Raw genomic sequence first — 16,483 nt, 5'->3', positions numbered from 1 at the left:
ACCAGTCAATCCTAAAGGAAATCAATCCTGAATATTCATTGGAAGGACTGATGCTGAAGCTGAAGCTCCTATACTTTGGCCACTTGATGCTAAGAGCTGACTCATTGGAAAAGACCCTGATGCTGGGCAAGATGGAAGGCAAAAGAAGAGGGCAGCAGAATGAGATGGTTATATAGCATTACCAACTCAATAGACATGAATTTGAGTAAACTCTGGGAGATCGTGAAAGACAGAGGAGCCTGACCTGCTGCTGTCCATGGGGTTGCAAAGAGTCAAACGTGACTTCAAGACTGAATAACAAAGTATTGAAACGGTGGCACTCAGTGAGATGTACTTGAAACCAGCTATTACATACAATGTGATGCATAATCCATGATTGTTTTTGATCTGTGGGAATATAAAGATTACAGATATGCCGTGATCTAAGAAAGAAAAGCAGTGAAGAACTCCATGGATGGGTGAGGTAGGAGGGAGCCAGATCTTCAGCATCAAAAAAGTGAAAGTGTTAGTTGCTTAGTCGTGTCTGACTCTTTGTGACCCCATGGACTGTAGCCCACCAGGCTCCTCTGTCCATGGAATTCTCCAGGCAAGAATACTGGAGTGGATTGCCATTTCCTTCTCCAGAGGATCTTCCAGACCCAGGAATAGAACCTGGGTTTCCAGCATTGGAGGCAAGTTGTTTGTCATCTGAGCTTCCAGGGAAACCACAATTCATCACAGGGTTCCAGGAAATCTGTTTCCAGGTGCCTAGTGGTGTTTCAGGACCATGGACAGCATACAGTACTGCTTTCCAGTCCTTATTTACTTCACGGAACCTGAAAACTTCAGAACTGTGTCTGTGTGTATATTATTTATTTTGCTGGAATCTTCCACTTCTTCTCCACTTTTCTGCTTCATGTCTGTGTATGTGTGTGTGTGTTAAGTCACTTCAGTTATGTCCAATTCTTTGCGACCTTATGGACTGTAGCCTGCCAAGCTTCTAGGTCCAAGGGATTCTCCAGGCAAAAATACTGGAGTGGTTTGCCATGCCCTCCTCCAACTTCATGAGCATCTCATATTTCAGAACCCAGCTCAAACATCCTCTCCTTGATGAAATAGTCACTGCCTTTCTCTGTCTCTGTCATAGCAACTTTCACTCTCTAATGTTTTCCAGATAGCAGCCAAGGTTGCTCAACTAGTGACTTTGGGGTAAGTTGTTGGTTTGATGAGAATGGAACCTTGTTTTTCTTCTAAAGCTCCCCAGACCTTAGTGAGTTTTCTGTTCCTCTAACTTTACTTTGGAAATGACAGACTTTATTCCCACCATGCAGAAAGGAGAACAGAATTCAGGGAGGCTTCATGCTTTCCTCAGGACAGTGATACACAAGATGCAGTGTGATCCAGACCTCCCCTCCTAACTGATGGTTGTTTATTTTGCTGTTGTGTGGGTAGAAATATCAGAAACTATAAAGGCTAATTTTTGTAAGTGGCATTCAACATGGTACTTGATGTTCTGAAGAGAGCAAAGGCATCCTGCCAACACCTACTCTCTCCTCACAGTTGGGGCTGGAAGGGAGATTAGTGTTGGGTTTGGAGAAGAAAGCCTTCTGTTCTCTGTGCTGCTCTTCTGCTCCCCACGATGTTTGGCCGTGGACATGTGATGACTGCCCAGCACCAAGGTGCAGGCGGGCCCCACCTATATTGAACAACCTGTCCTGTATTGAACAGGATTTGCACTAAGCAAGCTCCTGTTCCCAGGCAGCAGGGTTAGACTTCAGGGAATGTTAAAATAAAAGAGAGATTTCTGATCTGTCAGTCTACTCTGTCCTTTCTTCATTATTTCTTCCCTTGCTTCCTCCCTTTCCTTCTTCCCTCTTTCATTCATTTTCCTTCCCTCTTTATCACTCCTTTATCTCACTCTTCCTTTCTCTCCCCATGCCCTTTGTCTTTTCAAACACTCTTTCTTCTCCTTCCTTCCTGACTGTCACCTCCTCCCCTCCCACTCAGCAAACATTTGCTAAAAACTTTGTAAGGGCCCTGCATGGTCTCTGGGGATTTGGAGATGAGTCACACAGAGCTCTTCTGGGAATGGAGGGGTATCCAGCCCAGCAGGAGATGGGCACGTGACCAGTGACCATGAAGTGTGATGAGCATTGTGGGGGAGGGGTGCACAAGGGGCAGTGGGGACACGGGGCAGCACCCCAAAGCCTGCACTGGATGGAGTCATACTACCAGAAAGATCTACCATGTAGAGAGTTTGGTATTTTGCTTTTCCACCTAACATTTTATTGTCTAGCACTGTGGTTTATCCTTTAAAATCCCTGGGGAGGGACTTCTGTAGTGGTCCAGTGGTTAAGAGTCTGCCTGCCGGTGCAGAGGACACGGGTTCAATCCCTGGTCTGGGAATCTATGATCTCACTTACTGCAGGACAGCGAAGCCCATGCACCGCAATTACTGAAGCCTGCACGCCCCCAGAGCCCGTGCTCTGCAACAAGAGAAGTAGCCCCCATTCACCACAACCAGAGAAAGCTTGTGCATATCAGCAGAGACCCATACAGCCATGAATAAATAAATAAAAATTCCTGGGGGATATTTTAGTAGCTGAGTGCTAGCCACTAGTGGTGTGGTATCTTGTCACTCATTTTGATTTACCTCTTTGTGGATAATTCTTTGACCCTGTTTGGGATATTATCCTGAGGACAGATTCCCAGCACTGAATTTCTAGGTCAAAAGTCAAGATCTGTGATACAATTTGTAAAAATGGCTGAGGCATACCCTTACTAAGAAATCCCAGCTTGAAGGAAGCTGTGCAGTTGATCAGTTTCTCTTCTCCCACTTCTGCCCAGTTTGGGCAGTCTCAGTTCAGAAACTTTGGTGGGCTTGAATTCCTCCTTGGTGAAAGCCTTTTCATTATCGTCATTACCATCGTGACCAGCCCAGCCTCGCGTTTGCTTGTGGTGCTTGAGCCCCTGTGAGCCAGCACCTGCTTGCCTCTCCAGCTTCCTCACCCTGTGGTCGTACTTCAGCCAGAGGAAACCACTGACAGACCCCTGAGCACTCTTGGCACCCCCTAATCCATGCCTGTCCCTGCCATTGCCTCCCTCTATCATCTCCTCTGTCTGTGTTAGGTGCTCAGTCGTGTCCGACTTTCTGCAACCCCACGGACTGCAGCCTGCCAGGATCCTCCATCCATGGGCTTCTCCAAGCAAGAATACTGGAGTGGATTGCCATTCCCTTCTTCATCTCTGTCCTCTGCCACATGGCTAATTCCTACTCACTCTTCAAGCTCAGAATAAGCACGATTCTCCTGGAAGGGCTGGAGTGGAGGCCTTCTCTGCTCCCACCACCCCTCTGTCCAAGCCCTTCCCACACTGGAGTGCAAAGGTCTGGTTATGATTCAGTCTCTCCCACTGGCCTGAGAATTCCTTAAGGGCAAGATTTTTTTAGCTGCATGCACTCTTTTCTTAAGCAAATATTTATTGAGTGTAATTTCTGCTACAGAAAATGGCAAAGAATAAACAATGTATAACTCTGCTGAGTATTCACCAGTGGCAGGTCTGGGCAAAGCATTTTATATACGTACCCCATGGGGTTATCCCTCAGCCCTGTGAGGCAGGGACAATTATCCCCATTTTATGGATGAAGAAACTGAGGCTCAGATAGGTTAAGTCACATGGATAGCAAATGAGCAGGGATTGGAAGCTGCATCTGTCTGACTCGGAACGTTTTGTTCTTACACAACACTGATCCAAGGCCGTGAGCCATGATGAGTGTAAGTCTCTTTGGGTTACTGCTGTCACCCAGGAAGAAGTGGGCAGTCTCTGACATACCGTTGCTGTTAGATTTCTGTTGAATTTTTAAGGAGGTATTTCATTTTCTTTCAAGGTATTTAAAACAGTGAGTCTTGTACAGAGTTTGTCACTGTTTATATCTGCTGACTGTTTGCTCCTTGTGGTAATCCTGGGAGAGGCAGGGTATTGGTATTTTTCTTTTAAATGTGTGATTTTTATTAAGTTCTTCAAAATTATGTGTCATAGGGTTTTTCACTCACACTTCCTGCATGAAGAAAGCGAGTCCTAGAGAGCTAGATCCTCAGGTTCTTTCTAAATTGCATCTGATTACGGGTGGTTATGGCTTCTACCATGTGGGTGTGTGCTAAGTCACATTAGTCATGTCTCTTTGCGACCCTCTTTGTAGCCCACTAGACACCTCTGTCTGTGGGGTTCTGCGGGCAGGAATACTGGAGCAGGTTGCCATGCCTTCTTCCAGGAGCCAAACCTGCATCTCCTGCAACTCCTGCATTGTAGGCGGATTCTCTACTGCTGAGCCACTAGGGAAGCCCCCAGATGGGTGAACATGTTTAAAAACGGGACAGAAGTGTGTTTGATGGAGTGAACGCTGGACAGGAAATTAGGAAACCTTGAGTCTAATCTCCACCCATGTTGATTTTATGAATTTGGGAGGTCAGCCCATCTCAAGCTCCATTTCCATCCAAGGTCAATGGGACCACACATTCCCTGAGAACCATTCAGCACAAACAGGCATGGAGAGCACTGCAGCCATGAAGCACATTTCCTGAGATGTCTTTTGAGAAAAAATATCCTTGTCAAGTGTCCCACAGAATGAGAAGGGTCTAAATTTGGAAAAGATCAACTCAGTTCCCCTCTTGAATATTCACATTACACATCGGCAGTAAAGGATCTGGGAATTCCTGACATAAAAACGATCTCTACATCTCTTTAACCCAGAATTTTCTAAACTCACTGCACCTGGGAATCCCCTTTTGGATCAACATCTATTAAAACCCCGCTGGGCTAGAGTTCCAAAGAACATACTTTTGAAAGTGTCAATTGAAAGGCAAGCACGCTAGTCATTTGAAGGAAGAAAAAAGAAGTCGCATCAGCTCTCGCCTTCTGCTGTGAGCTTATTGTTTTTAGAAATAGGCTGGCCCCTGAGAACAGCAAGAGCCAGTACCCTGATGGTAGCTACACATGGTATCTGCTGGTAGCTGGGGGACGGGGTGGGGATTTGAACATCTGATTCTAGGAAGAGCAGAGCTGGGTGGGGCTGATCTTCTGGGCACAGTGCATTAAATACCACCTTTCAGGATAATAAAGGCCTGAAAAGCCCTTTATTAAATGTGACAAGGCACACGGCTGCCCAGGGGACACCATGTTTCAGAAACCAGGCGCCAGCTGCCAGTGACTCACATTTCTCTGCTTTCTAGTGCCCAAGAAAACTGCACAGCAATGTCTCTGCCTCTGGATACGCAGTGCTCAGGGCTCTTTCCTTTGGTCCTGGCTTCTGTCTTAAAGATAAGAGGCAGGTGGTTGGACCTGGGGGTGACTGAGCTTGAAGCCCTTTCCTCCAGAGACCCCCTTCCTGGAGAACAGGACATATGTCTCTTCCTTGGTTTCCTTGGCCCTTGGTTCTTTGTCTCATGGCCACGATGCCGTTTCTCTCCATCTTTATGCAGTTATCCTTTGAGAATTAGTTCAGGTGTTCATCCATTCATCTGTCCTGCCAGGCTGTGCCCAAAGTATTGGAGACCCAGCAGTGAAGAAAACAGGTGAAATCTCTGCCCTCATGGAATCAAGTCTCTGAGGGAACTGCAGGGACAGCTGTAGGCACTGCCCTCCTTCCGCAGTAACGCGAGTGCAGCTGGTTCCCTGTGAGTGGTACCTGATGCAGCCAGAGGGGGAACACACCTCTGATGTCAGTGCGACAAGGCACATTTATAAACACACGTAAATGTAGACTATGTCAGATGTACTGTGTTAAGAACTGTGTAAACATAAAGTGGCTAAGAGCTGAGGGGTCTGCAGATGAGACCGTGATGTAAGGTGTCCCAAACAATCCAGCCAAGGGGGGGGGGTACCCTCAGGTGACACTGAGCAGAGGGCTGCCTGGCACAAGAGAGAGAGTGAATTTTGCCTACATAGTAGGAGTCCAGATTAAGTAGGGTCTCACTAACTTAGCACTCACTCTGAAGGAAGCATACTGATGCAAGAACCCACTGGAGGGTTCTGAGTAGCAGGCTGTAGGCTCTGTTTCTGCTCAGCAAGCCTTTTTTGATTCCTTAGTTTGTTGTTTGTTTAGTCACTGAGTTGTGTCCTGTGCTTGTCTTTTAACACTGAGCCCCCTGGGAAGCCCCAGACGGCACTAGTGGTCAAGAACCCACTAGCAGGAGATGCAGGAGATGTGGATTTGATCCCTGAGTCGGGAAGATCCCCTGTGGTAGGAAATGGCAAGCCCCCTCCAGTATTCTTGCCTGGAGAATTCCATGAACAGAGGAGCCTGGCGGGCTGCAGACCACGGGATTGGGAAGGACTGGACATGACTGAGTGCGCATGCATGCATGCATTCCATTTGCTGATTCCTTAGTTTGGGTGACAACCTTCTTTTCTAAGCTTATGCAGCATCCTCTGCCTTCCTCTCATGGTCAGTGCTGTGGGACCACTGGGACCCACATGAGGTGCAGTCTATATCTATAGAGGGTTCCTCAGGGGGCCCTGGTGGGATCTAGCCCCAGTTACTCACTGGGTACCCTGTGTTAGCTGGATCAATGGGTACCTTGTATTGGATTTCCATGTCTGGCTCCCTTACTCCTGGAATCACCTCCTAGAATCACTGCTTGCCTCTAAAATTGTCATCTCAGGCTCAGTTTTCAGAGGAACACATGTAAGACCCTCCCTCTGAGGTGGCTACTCTGAATTGCTACTGTTTACTGTAACGGAGAAGGCAATGGCACCCCACTCCAGTACTCTTGCCTGGAGAATCCCATGGATGGAGGAGCCTGGTAGGCTGCAGTCCTTGGGGTCGCTGAGGGTAGGACACGACTGAGCGACTTGACTTTCACTTTTCACTTTCATGCATCAGAGAAGGAAATGGCAACCCACTCCAGAGTTCTTGCCTGGAGAATCCCAGGGACGGGGGAGCCTGGTGGGCTGCCGTCTATGGGGTTGCACAGAGTCGGACACGACTGAAGCGACTTAGCAGCAGCGGCATAACAGCAACAGTTGGCTTCCTACCCAAGGGGTGGGGCTTAAGGGCAGAGGCTGTGCTTTGTCCATCACCACATCTCCAGCTAGGAGGTAACACAAACAGTAAATGGGCATGTGGCAGAAAAAGTTCTCAGCCTCCAAGAAGTGCAAGTTAACAAATATTAATGACAACCAAGGGTGTTTTGGTGGTCTCAGAATGGCAAATTGGAGAGGTACTTTTGAAAAGCAGTCTAGTTATATTTATCAAGGGATGCAAGCATGGTTTATACTTCTTGACTCAGTTGTTAAATTTCTGAGAATTAGCTTAACAGACAGTCCAAATTAAAAGAAAAGCTTTATACACAAAGATGTTCCTTGTAGAAATATGTATAATTGTGAAACATTGAAAAGAACCATGGGGGAATAATTAACAGTCTATTGTGTATCCATAAAATGAAATATTTTATAACCCCTTAAATGAAATAACTTGAGACAGGCTTATGGTAAAATGCAGAAAGGACACAACCGTGTGTTCTTTCCAGCTCCTAGAATTGGCTGTATTGTTTGCTGCCTCTGGGCCTTGGCACATCAGTTCTTTCTGCCCAGGCACTTAGCACTCACCCTACTGGCCTTCTTCCTCACCCTTTGGTCCAGCTTATCTAGAATTATTTTCTAGATCTGAGCTTGCCTTATCTGACTCCCCAATAAGGTCAGCAGCCCTTTTGCTATGTGCCCATGATGGGCAACCCCTATAATTCTCCTTTTTTGAACTCAACATACTCCCAGATTTGTTAAACCTCTGTCCGTCCCTCACCAGCTCCACAAGAGCTCATTCTTCTCCTGTTCTTCCAGGCTCCTGGGCTAGTATCTGATGGGTGCAGGGGTGAGTGAATGACTAGGTGCGCTAGGGTCACAAGTACGGAAGTAGAGGGAAATCGGGAAAAAACATCAGAACACTGATCGGTGGTGTTTTTCCTGGGGAATGCCACTTTATTATTTTTTTTGGCCATTTCACTTGTTTGAAAATGTCTTTAAATTGAACTTTGTTGATTTCAATAATAATGCCTGAAGAAATTCTTGTTCTATTTACAAATGACCCAGTTTCTTCTACAAATGAATGACATCTAAAAAGAGGAGGAGATGGTACAAATTTCAGTGGACTGCAGAGAATTGTGGGCTGGATGTGCTCTGGGGACTTCGGGTGGATTCCTCTTCACAATACCCCAGTGTAAAAGGACATTTTTGAGATAATCAAGTAAAACTGAACATGGTCTGGTTATTAACTGAGCTGAAGGAATTGATGATGACTGGGTTTGTTGGGATAACGGATCTTAGTTTTTTTTTTTTTTAATTGCCTAACAGATTATGTAGTAAAGCATTTATGGGTGAAAAGATATCATGTTTGAGATTTGCTTTAAAGTATCTCAGTGAATACAAAGCCAGTGTTTAAGGGGGGAAAGAGGTGAAAGGAAAAGGATGAAGTCTTTAAAGAATCTGGATGAAGGCTAGCAGGCGGCTTTTTAAGACCATTTCTTTACTTTAGAAGAGTTGAAAATTTTATGCTGAAAGTTAGAAAAAAGCATTTCTTGGCTTTTCTATAATGACATTTACTACTTTGCTTGGCTTTTCAGAGTGACCGACTTCTCATCAAGGGTGGACGCATCATCAATGATGACCAGTCCTTCTATGCCGACGTCTACCTGGAAGATGGACTCATAAAGTGGGTGGACCAAACACACCTTTTAAAGAAGCCCGTCTCCTAAGCTGCCCAGCCCTTAGAGGAAGTAGAAGGCTGGCATTCTGCCCCAGAATAACTGTGCTGGTTCTTGTGACTCCCAGGGATGGAGACATGTGGGGAGGCGCAAACCATGGGTGGAGAAGGGGATGGTGTTTGCTGAGCAGCCCATGACGACACAGGCTCCCTGCCATGGTGCTCACACAGGCCGTGAGGCCCACAGAGGCTGTGAGGCACGCACACCGGCCCTTCTTCTGTTCTTGGCAGGTGGTGGGCCCCTGGGGGCAAGTGGCTGCTGCACGTTGCAGAATGAGTTAGGGGCAAGGGCCCAATTCCAGCCTAGCACACCTGACTAGATTCATAGCTTTTTTCCCCTACATGCCCGCAGTTTCTGGAATTGGGTGGAGGGGGCCAGGAGAGAAGGAGGCATGTTTGGCCTCCAAACAGTTCTCCCCTGGGAGACTTGCATCCATAAATCCTCCATCTGAAATGCCTTGCCCCTCCCCCATCCTCATGTCATGCCCCTGCCTCCCAGCTCCTGTTTGTCCTACCGGCCCAGCTCGTGTGGCTCCTCTTCCAGGAAGCCTTCCAGAACCCAGACTGTTCCTCTGTGCTGAATGTGCCCACCTCCCCCTCACCACCTCCACCAATGCCCTTGCCGCTGGTGAGAGATCTTGTCTTACTGCCTGCCATCCCATAGGGCCTAGCACTGTGCCAGGGATGGATGGGACCCCAGAGTGTTGATAAAGCAAGTGTAACATACAAATCTAGACATCAGAAGGTGGGGACCTCAGTCTCAGCCGCGGTATAGCCTGGAACCAGAAAGGATGGTGGGGTGGGGTGGAGTGTGGTGGGATGCATTGTAAAGTGAGGTTTCTGAGTCACTGCGGCTTAGGTGAGGCACAACTACTCCGCATTGAGCTCCCCACTTATGTGAGGCCTCTGGGGTCCTGAGCGTGAAGGACATAGTGACATGGAGAACCCTTTCATGGAACCACTATTCCCACCCGCCATGTGCAGTTGGAGGTTGGAAGACTTGCAGTCCAGGATGTGAGCAGATGGAGCCCATGCTCATAGGTTGGGCTGCAGTTATTAAGTGCTTGCTGTTTGTGTGAGGTCACCCAGGGTATTCAGGAAATAAGCAGTGTCTGTAAATCTAAGATTCATCAACTCTTCATGGAAGACGCCTTTTACTTTTAACCCTGTTGCTGTAAAGCTTTTTAAGCACTGGAGGTGCCTTTCCTGCCTTACTAAGCAGAGCAAGTGACTATGTCTGAACGCCTTACAGAGTCTCAGATGGTTGTGTGGGGCCCAGGTCCCTGCTGGTTGAGAAGGAGGTGTGGAAGTGAGGAGAGCCCAAGGAACCGCCTGTCACGAGGAGGCTGTTATTCCTCTTCACTCTGATTAAACCCCAAGAATCCTTTCATCTTGCGGCCATTCACCAAGTGTTACTAAAAGCCATTCAGCTATGTTTGTGCAACATTTGTTATGATTCATCGAGGGCTCCATCCAATTTGCTGAGCATTGGAGAATCAGATGCTGATGGCTGAGGACTTTTTTTCTGAACGGTGGTGAGGATGATGCTGGCTGGGCACCGGTGCCTGCTTCTCCCAGTTCCTTCCTTTCTTTTCTTTCCTTCCATCCACATTGTCACTGAGAACCATTCAGGGAGTCCTCCTCCTAATTCGTGGGGGCTCATTGGGTGTCCTGTTTAGTTTAATCCCAGTTTGGAGAGAACCTGCTGCTTCTGTGGAAGGGAAGAAGGAAGGCATCTGAGCTTGGTAGGCAGAGTCTGATAGTAGACTGGGGGACACTGAGCTTGAATCCAGACCCAACACTGGCTCGCTGGGTGGCCTTGGACAAGTTACCACCCCTCTCTGAGTTCCGTTTTCCTCTTTTGTAAAATGTGAACACTTCCTCCCTCACAAGTTGTTGGCAAGAGATGAGAGAGGGTTTGTAAAAAGGCGATGATCTGCCTGGTTAGAATGGCCCTGAAGGGTAGGCCTTGTTGACGCTGCGGTGTGGCAGCCAAGTCACACAGACCAGGATCAGGCTCGGGTGTGGCTCCGCTGGTTCCCACTGGAAGGCTGTGCCGAGGTGTCTGTCTGCATGTTCGTTCTGATTGGGCTGTGCCTGTTCCTTTGTGAGTGGTACACATTCTGAACGTCACCCTGTCGTCTTTAACAGCTAGTGTGAACGTGAATGAGACCTTCCATAAAGGGCTTAGAAAAGTCTTCCATGGTCAGTGCACAAGAGCAGTTCACGGCTCTTGTTATAAGGCTTGGGGGTGACTTCCCTGAACCCCCTTCCCTTCAGCTCCTGGCATCGTCCATGATCTTGGAGATGGGCAGTGGGGAGACCGGACCCGGCAGGATTCTCTGCATGATGATGGGAATTCTAGAGGGAGGAGGGTTGGTGATTAGAAGCAGCAGCAGCTGCGGTTGTTGTGCTGGTGAAATTGGCAGAGATGCTGACATTTCCTGGGGCTTACTGTGGCCTTGGCACTGTGCTTGGACTAGAACCGTTTCCATTTTCAGGGCAAACTGTGTGATGCTCCACTTCTGTTGGAAGACCCCCCACATAGAGCCCGGTCACCTCTGTGCCCCAAGCAGCCAGCCCAGGAGTCCAGAAGATCAAGGAGCTTCTGCTTCTACTCCTGTGTGTGGACTCTGGCGCCTGACGTTTGTGGTCACTGAAGCAACATTTTCCTGCGTCTTCATTACTGATGTTTTTAGATAACTTAGAGAAACTAATGTTGGGGCCAAATCCCAACCGTTCAGCACAACTGGATTTCTTTTTGAAAAATTTTTATTTATTTATGCACTTTTAACTGTGTTGGGTCTTCATTGCTACCTAGGCTTTTCTCTAGTTGTGGCGAGCAAGGGCTACTCTTGGTTTCATTGTGTGGGCTTCTCACTGCGGTGGCTTCTTTTGTGGAGCACGGGCCCTAGGGTGCTAGGTTTTGGTGCTTGCGGCATGAGGGCTCAGTAGTTGGGCTCCTGGGCACGAGGGCACAGGCCCAATAGCTGTGCTGCACGGGCTTAGCTGCTCCGTGGCACGTGGGATCTTCCCGGATCAGGGATCAAACTCTTGCCTCCTGCATTGGCAGGCGGGTTCTTTACTACTGAGTCACCAGGGAAGCCCCTGGATTTCTGTTTTAAATAACCATTGCTTGTGGTCTCTGGTGGGCGCTGGCCATGGAGGCTGTTGAGTCTGTCCTGGTCTTTCTCCACCCACCCCCAACCCCATCCCTCCACTGGCCCCTAGATACATCTCCTGACTCTGGTTCCAACATACAAGACACAGCCGATAGATGCCGCAGGGGCAAGGCTTTGAGATTCTTAGGCTCTTCTTCCTCCTTCCCCAACTTTTGGAATTTGCCCCACTTCTCGAGGACATTTGCAGGCAGCAAGCACATGGGGAATGGAAGGGCTGGTCAGTCTATCTAGAAAAGCCCTGCCACCCTCGATGTGACTCCCTCTAGGTTTTATGGTGCTAATGCCTGATGGTTAAGCAGCTTTCCTGAGGCCAGTGCTCACAACTGTTTTCTATGAGGATTGCATGTCTGTATCAGTTTGCCGGGGCTGATGTAAGAGTGCACAGATGGGGAGGTTTAAACATCAGATACTTGTTTCTTCCAGTTCTGGGGGCCGGATGTCTGAGATCAGGGTATGGGTAGGTTGGTTTCTTCTGAGGCTTGGGATGCCCGTCTTCTCTGTGTTCCCATATGGTCTTCCCTGTACACGTCTGTGTCCTAATCTTCTTTGCTCCTAAGAATACCGGTTATATTGGGTCAGGGCCCACCCTAGTGACCTTGTTTTAACTTAATGATCTCTTTAGAGGCCGTCTCTGCAAGTATAGTCTTATTCTGAGGGGCTAGGGGTTAGGACTTCAACATACGGATTTGGGAATGTCAGAGTTCATTCCATAGCCTTGCCTTTGAGGACTTGCAGAGCTAAGGGGTCTTGTCACTCTGCCTCCCTGCCATTGCTCATCTCTGTGTCCCCAAGGCAGTTGCCAAGAAACTAAGAAGTACTCTTGAGTGACAAGCTGTTCAGAGAACGCTTTCCCACTTAAGGCCAATGCTGGTCTCACTGCTCTCGGGTTCAGCTCTGCCCCTGCCTCCCCCTGGAAGCCCTCCCGGATCACCAGGGCTGATGATGTGCTCCCCAACCCTCAGTGTGAACTGGGTTGTAATAAACATCTGCTTGTATGTCTCTCCTCATTAGGCTGTGAGCCCCTGGAGGGCAGGGACCCTGCCTGAGTTTTCTCTGTCCACCTGGTGCCCTGGGTGGGACCTGCCCCAGAAATTGCACAGTTGGCAGCCATTTTTTCTAAGAACCAAAATCTGTCTTTATTGTCTGTTTGCAGGCAAATAGGAGAGAACTTAATTGTTCCCGGTGGAGTGAAGACCATTGAGGCCAATGGGCGGATGGTTATTCCTGGAGGTATTGATGTCAACACCTACCTGCAGAAGCCCTCCCAGGGGATGACGGCTGCTGATGACTTCTTCCAAGGGACCAAAGCAGCGCTGGCGGGCGGGACCACAATGATCAGTGAGTCGTACTCCTGCTTTAGGCCATAGGCTGCTACTTCTCTTTCAAATCCCCAGCATTGTGAGCAACATCGGGCTCTTTGCTCTGGGTACCCGGTGTGCAGAAGGCTAAAGTTTTAGAACCAGTGAGGCAGGTGTTGTTATGACCATTGGGAAAGCAGAGGCTGAGAGAGAGAAGCTGCTGAAACTTTCACAGCTGGAAAGTGGTTGTGTCAGTATTGCTGCTGAGATAATGATGCATAGCATAATGTTTCCAAACTTTGAAAATCACGTTGCCATGGAAACCATGGAGGAGTAAGTTTAAAGGAGGAGAGAGTGATTTGCCATGTCCTGAGAGGTCAAGTAGAGTAAGGACTGGAAAGTCAAATTAGCAAAGGCTAATCTGATGCTCTATGTGGGCGGAGGAGTGAGAGGGGCTGGGTAGCAGATACTGCTCTTTATGGCTGTGAAGGGTGGATGTTAGAAACAGGGCGGGAACAGAGGGATGTGCAAAGCCCAGTGTGGTTTGAAAGACAGATGTCTTCCCATTGATATGCTTTACATCTAAGACTTTATTTGAAAAAGGGATGGTGAAGTTCATATTCTTTTAAGTCCTTTTCACCTTTGCATTCTATGCCCAAGAAGGTAACATGGAGTCACAGGAGACGGTCCAGTCTTTATCACTGACGGGACTCTGGGAATCTTCTCTGTACTCCTTACTAGTTGTGTGACCTTGGACGTTTTTCACCTTCTTTAAGCCTCAAGTTTCCTCATCTGCCAAGTGGGGGTGTTTATACTCACTTCAGAGGGTAGTTGTGAGGATTTTATTAGATAATTTAGGTAAAGCCTTTGTGGCAGTATGTGACACATCATAAGCATTCAATAAGCAGTCATGATAACAATGGTGATGAGGAGGAGGAAGATGAGATTACAGTAACAGCGGAGGTGGCAGTGAAGACTGAGATGGTGGTGACCGTTTCCTGCTGATGATTTTGATAATGATGGTGACGACAATAACAATATTGATGTTGATGATGGTGAGAGTGATGAAGGGGATGGTGATGCGGAGGATGTTGGTCTGGATGGTGTAAGTGGTGGTGATGATCATGGTGATGGGGGGATAAGGGATGGTCACAGTAGTTATGCTGTTTGGAGGTGATGGTGATGATGATGGCAGGGAAGAGGCTACCATTGGAACAACTTGGGTCCTGAGCATCTTGGCATGTGACACATATTTTTCTGTCCCAGTTGACCATGTTGTTCCTGAACCTGGGTCCAGCCTGCTGACCTCCTTTGAGAAATGGCATGAAGCAGCAGACACCAAATCCTGCTGCGACTACTCTCTCCATGTGGACATCACCAGCTGGTACGATGGCGTTCGGGAGGAGCTCGAGGTCCTGGTGCAGGACAAAGGTCAGTTACAGCCCCAGAAGCGGGGCACAGTTCTGGAATCATTGTATCTTCGGTGGATCTGGTTTGTGGAGTTAAGAATCTCTTTAACTGCATCTGTTCTGAGCCCAACTGTGAGCTCTGCCCTGCCACATGAACAGTGGAAATATTGGACCCTCCTTAAAGAGTCTGTCTTCTTCTCCTTCAGATCCTTTGGAGAGTCCCTCTGTTCATAGAAAAAAGCCTGATTTCCTGAGCCTTGCACACAAGGCCCCTACTGACCTAGCCTCACTTTTCTCTCTCCCCACCACACTTATCTGGGTGTTTATTATCCTGAATGCCACCCCCTGAAACCTGCTACATTGCTGGGTCTTTGTTCTTGGTATCCCTATACCTGCATCCAGGGATGCCCATTCTTCTCTCTGGTACCCAGCTCAACTATCACCTCCTCTGATTTCCCTGATCAGAATTGCTTTATCCCTTGAATATCCATAGCAGGTTACTGGGGCTTGTTTGGCACACCTTTTCCATTGCTTTTGCTTTGTTTTTTGGATTGAAGACCCTTGTCTGTCTGGCTCTTCTGTTAAACTCTGAGCTTATGATCAGAGGGGATCATGTCTGTGCATCTCTATGTCCATCCTGGCCCTCCCCTGTGTGGGCTCACACAGGCTGTCCCTTCACAGTGTGGGTACCTTACAGTGTGTTACACCAAATGAAGATAAACTGAACTGAAGACCCACAGAAGCAGAGAAGAGAACAGAGTGAAGAAGATATGAGTGGTCCCTCCAGAAAGGGGGCAATTTTGAGGCTCTCTGAAGAGACAGCCTCAAATAAATGAGATGCTTCAAGGAGAGAAAGGGGGGTACTTTCAATTTTTAAAATATATATGCTGTGTTTTCTTATACAAGTATCATCACCACAATATGAAAAAAGAAAATCAAGAGAAGGAAAAAAAAAGTTCCCCCTCTGGTCCTACCCCCAAATCACCACTTACTATCAATGTTAAAGATTATTGCTTTCCATTCCCTATTTAGACAGTTTTCTCCTTATATAGTTACACAGTAGCAGTTACTTGGAATTCTTCTTTTTTCACTTAACATTTTATGAATAATCATTACTCTTCATTAATAACTTTTTATGGCTCGTAACATACAATGTAATGGCTAATTTGCTCAGCTATTTCCTTTTTATTGGGCACTTAGGTTTTCCGTTTGCTTTACTGTAAATTGTGTTTGGTGAACATCTTTGTGTATAAACATTTGTTTGCATCTCTAATTATTTCCTTAGATTTTCAGAAATGGCATTACAGGGTCAAAGTTTTAACTTTTTTCAAAAGTCTGACACTTATTTCCAAATTGCTTTCCACAAAAATGCACCCACTTGCATGCCCACTGCTCTATGTCCGTCACTCCCTCCATGTTTGCACCATTGGGTCTTATTGCTTCTATGAAATCCTTGCTAATTTGATGAATAAAAGTCAGTCTGCTGTTGAACATTACAATGCTTCAACTGCTAATTATGTTAAACATTTTGTGCACGCTTTTCCTTTATGTGAATATCTGATGGTGTTCCTTGCCTGTTTACCAGTTTGGGTCTTATGATCTGAACTTCTATATCCAGATAGTTTTATCCCTTCATTGAAGTTGCTGTGAGTCACTCTCTTTTTTTATACAGAATCACAGTCCAGGATGTAAAAAGATCCCAGAAGTTGGGCTGCCTGGATCTGAATCCTGCCCTCATGCTTCTTGGCTATGGGATACTGTGCAAGTCACCAAGCTGACCTCTCTGAGGCTCACCTGGTGATCTCAGCACCAGAGCTCTGGTACCAGGGTGAGACCCCTGGTCTGAGCTTGGTGTTAATT

The 16,483-nt window shown here is 47.4% G+C and overlaps 1 protein-coding gene across 1 annotated transcript in view; it reads left to right on the top strand.

The window, feature by feature from the left end:
- CRMP1 (collapsin response mediator protein 1) overlaps positions 1-14,645 on the top strand; it is a gene marked incomplete at its 3' end in the record, with an annotated part of 29,644 nt that extends 14,999 nt beyond the window's left edge. Inside the window, 3 exon segments of the mRNA XM_045166266.1 lie at positions 8,595-8,683; positions 13,070-13,254; positions 14,481-14,645. Of these exon segments, the coding sequence (XP_045022201.1) occupies positions 8,595-8,683; positions 13,070-13,254; positions 14,481-14,645 (439 nt within the window).
- Positions 14,646-16,483: the final 1,838 nt, after the last annotated feature.

This window comes from Bubalus bubalis, chromosome 7 (genome assembly GCF_019923935.1).
Source record: "Bubalus bubalis isolate 160015118507 breed Murrah chromosome 7, NDDB_SH_1, whole genome shotgun sequence".
Taxonomy (NCBI): domain Eukaryota; kingdom Metazoa; phylum Chordata; class Mammalia; order Artiodactyla; family Bovidae; genus Bubalus; species Bubalus bubalis.
This window is presented reverse-complemented; position numbering and strand designations above follow the sequence as displayed.